We start from the raw sequence: 10144 nt of genomic DNA, 5'->3' as shown, positions 1-10144 counted from the left end.
CCCCCCCCAAACACACACGCACCCCACAAACACGCACCTTTTCCCCAACTAACTCAATTTAACCATCTAGTATTGAACGCCTTGAGGTGAGGAACCTTGAACAAGTTCTGTTTAGATATCAAATTTAGAGTCCATGTCAACGAATTTGTTTCATGTCCCACTCCTTCAAAACCGTTAAGCGATCTTTAATTAAACCAAACCTCTTCCTGATAACGCTACCGTACCTAACATTGACTTGCATGGTAGGCTTCCACAATACAATGTTTCAATGTACATTGTACATATTCTATTATTTTAACATCTGTCATATTTCCTTACTCCAGAAGCAAACTCATTATACAACTCCATTAATTCCTGCACACTGTGTGTATCAATACGATAAAAAATAAAAGTAAAACACAACTTTGTGCTTTTGAACTTAAGTTTTGATACAAGAAAAGCTGACTATGCTTGATAAAATACATATATGGAATTACATTAGTTTGCTTTAAAATATTTTTTTGTAGGTTAATGTCGACTATTATAAATAGTTAAATAAAACCAGATATATCGAATATACTCTGAACTGTAAATGGGATATCGAGTAAAGTTATAAAACACAACAAAATACAACGACCAACATTGGCGACAACTACGAAACTATCGACCAAGTGCGCTACGCATGGCTCAGTATGCGACATAAACAAGCGTTGTCACCTTGGGGACGTCATCATTGACAGGTAGTTGCACCGGTAGAGCTGGCATTCACACCTCGTAATGACTGTGTTACACACCAGTCATGTAGTGCTAAGGCTGCTGGCGGGACTCTCCAATACATAGCTCATCTTCACGGAACTTTAAGGGCGAGATGTCTGTGTGATACAAAATCGATACTTGATTGACAGGACCTTGTGTTGTTTATAGCAGTCTATACTGTAAGGTCTGATATAACTATTGGCAGTGTTGCAGTATTTGTAAAAGAGTTAGGGTGTGTTTAGTATGTATCTTACGCACCTGTGCCCGTGTGATTACCAACTATTTCTATCATTGCCAGGTGAGTGACTGTATTTCCAAAGAAAAGTCCTACGATACTGCAGTTGTCAAGTTATTAGAAACTTTGTGAGTCATTCAAAAGAAATGGCATTGACCAATTTTGTTGACAATATATTGATCAGGATACTTTGCTATCTTCATTTATTATTTATTCAGCTGTGTTATATTCAGCGGTTAATTAAAATAGTGTTTTATTTCTACAATGTTTATTGCCTTCATAATGGATCATTTGGGACTTGATTAATATTAAATTAGAAACAAGCAATACATTATTGATACTACTGTAAATTGTAAGTTTAAAACATTTTTGAATTGAAAACGAAAAAAAGTAATGGCAAAACTATAAAAAGTCCAGGTCCTTTTAGCAGGCTGTTAATATTTCAGTAAGTAAATGTTTATATTCAACATTTTGTATGTAGGTAACATGCACATTATGGTACCAGGTAAAACATGTTGATATTTCAAATCTGGAAAATACAGTTGGTGTTTAAATAACAAAACTGTAAAACTGATTTGAAAGATATAATTCATCAACTCATCAGGCCCAAAATTCTACTGGATTGAAACATTTAAAAAAAAGAAGCAATACATGGTCTCCCTCATTAGAGGTTCAGATGTTAATACCTATGATGGGGAGGGAGTGTTGATAGAGACGGAGAGGGACTGGAGAGGATAGACGAGAAGGGGATGGAGTTAATATGGGAAGGGTATAGATTGGGAAGAGACTGTAAACTTTATAAATTGGTGGTGCAGTTATAAGTGTGGATGGAGACGGGTGTATAGATGAAAAAATGGTGTAGGTTGGGATGGGGGAAATGAGGATGTATAGGTTTGGTTGGTGAGGGTGTAGATGCCTTCTAGTTGGGGGACTAAAATTGGTGGTGTACATATACGTAGATGAGTTGGGTGGGTGTTGGGGGTGGAGTGATGTAGATAGAGAAGTGGCATGTAGGTAGAGGGGTGGGGATTGGAGTAGGATGATGTAGATAGAGAGGTGGCGTAGGTAGAAGGGTGGGGAATGGAGTAGGGGGATAGAGAGGTAGCTTAGGTAAAGATTTGAGAAATGAGAAGGAGGAGGAGGAGTATGTGTAGGTTTGGTTGGGGAGGAAGTAGATGCCTACTAGCTGTTGGGGAAGGTTTTATTGACTTCAGTAGTAGATGGGAGAGGGGTATAGATGGGGAAGGAAAATTTGATAAAGTTTGTACGATAGAGACAGAATATATGTATGGGGACAGGGGCTTGGAAAGGGGTATATTTGTAGTTTGGGAGGGGATCATTGACTAGAGTTTGTAGCAGATGGGCCAGTTTGATGTATGCATTAGGAGGGCACCAAGCTTTTAGTATATATGGGGGTCAAGGAGTGGTGTACATTTGTAGATTGGAAAAGGATCACCGACCAAATTCGTAATTTATAGATTGTCGTTCATTGACAGAGTTTGTAGCATAAATGGCAATTGGATCATTGACCAAAGGGGAGAAGATAATTGACTGATTAAGGAAGGGGATCATTTACTGAATAGGGGATTTGGAGAGGAGTACAAGGACTGATTAAGGAAGGGGATCATTTACTGAGAAGGGGAATTTGGAGAGGAGTACAACGACTGATTAAGGAAAGGGATCATTTACTGAGTAGGGGATTTGGAGAGGTGTACAACGACTGAGTTGGGAAGGGGATAATTGACCTAGGAGGGAATGTTTCATTGACCAAGTTTAAGGGGGATGGAATCATTGACCAAGTTTAGGGGGGATGGAATCATTGACCAAGTTTAGGGGGGATTGAATCATTGACCAAGTTTAGGGGGAATGAAATCATTGACCAAGTTGAGGACGGGACCATTGAACGAGTTTAGGGTGGGTGGGGATAATTGACTGAGTTAGTAGTATAGATAGGGATGAAATGTTGAATGAGGGAGTTTTATAGATGAGGTATATTGATATTATGTAAATATTTATATAAATGAAGATTGTTTCCTTTCTAGAGAGCAAAATGTATTTATATATAATGATTGATAGTGTAGAGATTATATGGGCCGGGACATCAATGGTTATTATATAAGTTTGTGCTTAAGTAAGAACAGAAAAAATCAAATTGACTGAGAGACATCTTCATTCCTGAACACCTAAAAAGCATCACTTATGTTCTTAAATTATTAGTGACTAGACTTTCATTTATTCAAATTTCAAAGACAATCCATGTTATTTTCAATCATTTTTGCAGATAAGAGAAAAGTGACAACGACATTGATGACATACCACTGAACTACTAGAGTGTTATTTAGGCCATGGTCGAGGTGTGTCAACAAATCCCTCACACCAGCATGTCCAGCCTGAGTGATGGGGTGATGAAACACCCTAATAACAATGCAGAACTCTTCGAGTTCAACATCGGACAGGCATTGCACATGCGCTGTGTCAACACCAAAAAGGCGTGTGGACAGTGTGAATCATGCCAGTTAAATGCCAAACTAAAAGAGGCGAAAGAATGGTTGGAAAAATTTGGAGATCATTCAAAAAAACGTTTTATGCTAGGTTTAATGAGAAGGTTTCAAAGTGTAGATTTGCTGCAGCAGATGGTGACTTTGTTACAGCCCTTGTTGTGTAAAGATTTCACGTATGCCAGGAGTCGAACAGCTCCAAGCCTACAGACAGATAGGGCATCTCTCAGTTCAGATCGTGCTGTTCCAACTAAAGAGGTCGAGGCTTTCATCTTTACAACATGGAATTGGTTTCAGAAGGCCAACTATTGGTCAAAAGCGAACTATGCAATGTCTTTGCTACAGCTTTGCGACAGCCATCTGCTCCATACGCTGGGGATCCAAGCGCGAACCCTGTTGGTGTCTGAAGAGAGAGCAGCATCCTTTGCAGCAGGTATGTACCGTTACAGTATATATTGATCAGTATTCATCAAATTTGTTTTCAGCATCCAAATTTTTGTTAAGACTGGTTGTTGGACAAAAAGTTTTCATCCAAAATTGAATTTTTGATAAAAGACCCTAGTTCTTAGGTCATCTCAAAGCAGTTCACCAAATGTATCAAAACTATCTACATGATAATACCGGTAATCAATGTTCATGCTTGTTCTTGAAATCTATATGTATGTATACGTAGTTGCTTTTGAAACAAGTGTTCTATGTACACATGTAGTGGACATCGCCTACTTTTATTTCATTCTCAGCAGTGATGTCCTCTTTATGATTGAGATAGGAGTCCTATAGCCAAGGGATTAAAAAACCCAAAGAACTGTATAATTATGGTGACAGGCGTTGATTACATTTTATATATATATAATAACAACTCAGAAAATTCCGTTCTCACTGTAGGGAGAATCTTCGCTAGCCAATGGTTACGATCTGGTACGATCCAGTCTACCTGCTCTTTAAGTGAAGAGTAGAGACTGAATTGTAGAGTGAGTGAGTGGATCGTAAGCCTAGGCTTGTGAAGATGTGTATGAAGTAAACAAAGCTTTCGGTCTGTGTGGAAGGCCAGTGGCCTGGATCTAGATCTACTAAACCTGATTCCCCCTAAATCTTATTATTTACCACTGATGGAACTTTTCATCAATGAAAAAATAATGTGTTATGTTTTTTCAAAGAATCTTATACATTGTACTTTTCAATCAACTGAGCTCAGTTTTAAAAGAGGAATATTTTTTCAGTCATATTGTAACAGTCAACATGTAATCGAGGATATTTTATCTTTCCATTTTTACCGTTACCAGGACACGTTACACAATATTTCTCTTTTTTTTTTTAAGTCTCGACATAAGTGACATGACAAAATTATAATTAAAATGGTATTAGCTATTATTGAGTGCTCTTTCAGAGTTAAGTTTTTATCCTGTAATCGTTTCACCCGATGAAGTAATAAATTGCACTAGAAAAAAGTATGTGTAATTAAGAAGACCTCTGGCTGAACTTATTAAAGTTTGGTTTAAAATCCAGGTATAGTGTTTCGTCAGGTTTTTTGAATAAAAACTTCAAAGCAATCATGTGTAATTAAACATTTGTATAGCAGTCACTAAGACTCTAAGCCATTTAAAGTGTTCATACCATTATCTGTCTTAATTATATGTCCATAATTTAAGAAAACATTCCAACATTTAACAGTCTTTATTCTTAAAACTCTGCATAGGTCTCTTGAGGAAAAGGTTACATCAAGGGGGTAAAATATTAATCCATTTCCCTTAAATTTATGGCTGTGACATCAAAAAGATACATGTTCAGGTAGAAATATTTTTTTAAATTGCCTCTGTGATGAAAATTTGATGGGAAATATTGAATAACTTAAATTTAATTAATAAATTTCTCAAATTTGGAATTGTAGACTATAGGTATCAGTGGGTTGGAGGTTGTTGAGTGTGAAATTCTCTCCCGTTGTATGTTAGGTACTTTGACTTCAGTCCTTCTGTATATACACTGTATACATGTATTTGTTTGACTATATTCTGTACATACAGTCTAGATGTTTGAGAACTGTACATATTTATTTGAATAATAAAAATTGATATAGTAACTTCACAATTTAGTGTCAAGAACACATATTCAAGATGAATTCTTTTGATTCTCTGAAAAATAAACATTGTATACCAGGTAGATTGATTCAGATTTGGTTTTGTGAAAAAATAAAATAAAAAAATACCTTGTACTTTTATTGAAAATAATGAGTAGACTGGTTGCATGGCATTGTGTTAATTTGTCATTCCACATTTAAAAATGGTATAAATATGTAGGGACTTATCATTAGAGGACAAACACGAGGATTACTTGAGGAAAAAACTGTTGGAAATTCTGTTTTCTGGCATGACTGTGGTTTAGATAAATCATTTCTGATAAGAAAACCATACCTTATGGGACTTTAATGACAAATAATGAAGATGAAATAAATGAAAATATAATCAACAACAGTGTTTTCCATGTAAAATAATCAGCAGGGGTAGACCGGGATCGGAACCCTGGACTATACAAATTGATATATATACTACGACTCTTACTGAATGAGCTACCTGAGCTGGTGGACAGAGAAATCTGGGACAAACAGTGCTACAGTTATATCAGAAAGGAAATTAAGGGGAGGTTACTGAATATAGGAAAAAACACAGTGCAGTGGGACAGGGATCCTTAAGGAAATTAAGGGGAGGCTACTGTATATAGGAAAAAACACATTGAGTGGGACAGGGGTCCTTAAACTATAAACCCAGTGCTGTTTTTTAATATGTTATGTCAGCAGATTTTGCTTCTCAAAACTTAAACAGCTATTCACTTTGAGATTCAAAAGAGAATCAAGCTCAAGTTTTTGTGGGAAGTTATCGGCTTAATTTCATGCAGTGATGGTTTTAATATACATATCATTAAAACAATTACAGTGAAGCACAGACTTAATTTGAGCTGGACTTTTATCAGATTTATTTCGTTATACAGTTGGGTAGATTCAATCAATTTTTGTCTGAAGCATACTGCAGAGTAGTTAAATAACTGGTAATAAACAATAATGGGTCACGCAAACCTTGTCTGAGCTTTTTACATTTGAAGAACAATGTACACATGGTAGATTTGTGAAATCTTTGGGCCACAAGAACAAGTTAAGTTATTTGTGCATGAGTACCACAACTTGTGTCCCTATTAAAATACTCGTCTGTTACATTGCCTTGCATTGACACAATAAATGTGTTACGAGTCGAGCATGTTTTGTGGAGCATCCATCAGGTCTACTTAGTATTTTGTTAGCTTTGACTTTTGTCAAATCTCCAGAATCAGATATTTTGGTTGGAAAAAAAATCTACCTGAGCATCCATCAGGTCTACTTAGTATTTTGTTAGCTTTGACTTTTGTCAAATCTCCAGAATCAGATATTTTGGTTGGAAAAAAAATCTACTGATCAGTAGAATTCCATAAAACAGCTATACTGTTTGCTTTATGCTGGAATTGTGGAGTGGAGATTTTCAAAAAGGATCATTTAAGTCTTAATACAAAAGTTAAAAAGATAAATGAATAATCTTTGTCTCCACCCGATAATTATTTATATTTCAAAGACAATAGTTCATCCATTGTTTGTTCAAATACAATGAATGAACAATTGTTTTATAGTGTGACTTGGTCGAGACTAATATACAAGAAGGAAGACAATGATTTAAAATCTCTGATCATTCAAGTTACATCTAACATTTTATCACTGATGAGCAGTGGTGAATCTCCATTACCCTAAAACACCTAATAAACTATATTTAAAAAATAAATAAATGAATAATTAGGGGACCAATCATGTTATGATGTCAAATTCAAATTTCGAAGGAAATTTTCGAATAGTTCTTGTTGACCTTTGATTCCTGATGAAAGTTGTGACCAACGAGAAATGTGACTTTGTTACTGCTAAAACTAAAATGGCACAACTCTTTGGTCGATAAGTTTCTTTGAAATGCGTTATGAACCAAAAGATAAGATAAAATATTTTTCATTGTTTTACATAATGATTGAAAAGCTTATTTCCAACATTTAAAATGGTGTTATGAAATCCAGTTGTTTAATTTTTCTCCGTACAATCCTGAATTGGTTTTTTTACGAGCGAAGAAAATCTGGTCTTGTTGTAATCAATATATTTCTGCTATTTTTATCAAAGGAAAAATCTAGATGCATCTGGAAATTGGAAAATAATGAAACAGACAGCAAAGCTATTATGTGGGTGATTGCTTTGAAGTGGTGATTTCTTCAGAACGCATATGCGATACAAATGGATTTTTCGTTCAGTTCTTATTCTTGTCATGACTGCTTAATAGATCTATGAGAGGTGCAAACCGGATAATATACAATCTCATCAAAGACCTAACAGGGTTGTAACATCCGGAGTAGATATTTTATGACTTCCAAAGCAGATATTTTATGGGAATTATTGATGTGTGTTGATAGCAATATGTTTTCGTCTCATTTTGTAGAAGTTGTATTGACAATTTCTTGCAGGTGTTTCAAATTGTTATGGAAATTATTGATATATTGATAGCCTTATTTCTTGTTACATTTTATAGTTATTGACATTGTCTTGTATGTATCTCGTAAACAATGACTTCAAGTATATTGATTTCTGGTTATCAGAAAATATCTGTAAACATCTTTAATATGTGAACAGAAGTAAAAACAATTTTAGGACAATCAAATTTTTAACTTTTGAATAATTTGCCAGAAGAGAAGGGGTTTATAAGTAAGAGTATATGATATGACCTTTTCAGTCATTTTGATCTGAAACCCCCAAAAAATCTTTCTGGAGTATTGAAAATGATGATATACTTTTTGAAATTAACATATATATTATCATATCTCAATGGTTTGAATTGTTTCTTACATAAATGTTACCCTTTTTTTAAATTTCTGGAGCATATAAGAAAACAATAATATCAAAATTTGATGTACATACCGGTACATATATTCAAAAAGAATGTTGCCTTCCCACAGCACTTGTTCCTTACAGAATGAGCTGGCTTAAGAAAAAATCCAAGGCCTGTAGATCAGAGGCTATAAAAACTGACCTTTGGTTTGTTGGTAAACCTTTTTTGAGCTTGGAAGTATGTATAAATATACATACATAAATATATAGATTTAAATTATAATACATAGTACATTTTGTATTTCCAAAGATGGAAATAAAAATTCTTCCTTTTTTTAAAAGAGTTCATAGAAGTTCAGTAGCTTATACAGGATTGAAATATCAATAACTGGACACACATTAAGATTATAAGGTATGGCAGTACGTGTTTTACAAGCAGAGGCCCCCAACATGCATTATCTTAAGTCTTATTGTAACTTATAAAACATTGTCAATGTCTGAACATGACTTATTTATTATGGATTAAGTTCTTATCTACAAAGTCTTTTAAAGTGGATTTCATTAAGTGTAAACCGTATTTTACGTACATGTTTTTTCACCTGTCGTGGGAAAACTGATCTACAGGTTTAAGATATATATATATGTATACACTACATTAAAGTATGCCATTGTTCACAAAAAGCATGTCTGCTGCCTGTATTGTGCTGGTGCTCTCAAGTAATAGGGCTCCTCTGATTTGATTTGACAAAAAAATAATTTTGCATTGAAATATAGAATGAGTTTTTTTTTTTATCAATCAGTCATTATTTGGCTTTTATTATTATTTTTTATATTTTTTCTTTTTAACACTTTACATCACAAGTTATGAATTTCATATAAAGTTTTTGAATCCCCAGATTTTATTTTTTAAAACAATTCTTGTTTGAATTTGAAACAAACAGCTTTCTTCATGTCATCAGTAATTTAATAATAAAAGTATACATACAACTAGAATACTTCTATCTTGGTAATTTTTACATGATAGGAAGTATAAGGAAACATTTTTTTTTCTTTTTTCTTTCTTTTTGATAATCGGGCTAGGAAGGGTAGAAGGCACCACTTTTTGATGAGCCTGTATAATAATCTAAATAATTTAAAAATTGTAAGTCACACCCTGCCTAAAGTTAAAAATGTATATTCAGAATATTGCAAAAAAGCTTTACAATACTAAATGATCTACACTTACAGAAAAAACACTTTTGTTGAAGACCTTATGTACATGGCTTCATGGCTTATAGAGCTAACTGTCCAATGGTGGTTTTGGATATCAAAAACCCATTAGACTTATTGGAAATTCTCCTGCGTGTGTCTATATGTATTGAGTTTTACAGCCTTTATTATTGTATTCATGCGTTTGTGGTTCATCAACAAAATAGGATAAATACGGTATGTTGCTCAATAATACGAAAACAAATTATCAGTAAAATACCTTGGTATACGTCATGACGACACAACACAATCAATCGTGTATAGATAAAGAGCTGGGTTTCTGGAGATCGAAACGCTTTGTGTGGAAATCAATGTTATTGACTTTGTACCCTTGTTTGGCAGAAACCACTTTGAGAGAGACTACATGCTGTGAAATTTTAATGTAGGTCCATGAACCTTTTCAGTCTACCTTATGGTAAAATGATCCTGGGGTCACTCAAAACTTGGAAACAAAACGACCAATCTGTGTATTGGTCTGGCATACGACGTGAGAGCAAGCCGATACAACATTTTCCAGGTCTCCAGTCAAAGGTCATCGTCATTCATTTATTT

The 10144-nt window shown here is 34.5% G+C and overlaps 1 protein-coding gene across 1 annotated transcript in view; it reads left to right on the top strand.

Moving 5' to 3' along the window:
* Positions 1–689: 689 nt before the first annotated feature.
* Positions 690–10144, top strand: part of LOC110453924 (CMT1A duplicated region transcript 1 protein-like) — a 33031-nt gene continuing 23576 nt past the window's right edge. The window contains exons 1-2 of the mRNA XM_021503169.1: positions 690–1033; positions 3252–3901. Of these exons, the coding sequence (XP_021358844.1) occupies positions 3316–3901 (586 nt within the window). The 5' untranslated portion in view covers positions 690–1033; positions 3252–3315. The remainder of the gene's footprint in view (positions 1034–3251; positions 3902–10144) is intronic.

Source organism: Mizuhopecten yessoensis, unplaced genomic scaffold, assembly GCF_002113885.1.
Source record: "Mizuhopecten yessoensis strain PY_sf001 unplaced genomic scaffold, ASM211388v2 scaffold7547, whole genome shotgun sequence".
Lineage (NCBI taxonomy): Eukaryota > Metazoa > Mollusca > Bivalvia > Pectinida > Pectinidae > Mizuhopecten > Mizuhopecten yessoensis.
Note: the sequence above shows the minus strand (reverse complement) of the source record. Positions and strands in the feature narration are given on the sequence as shown.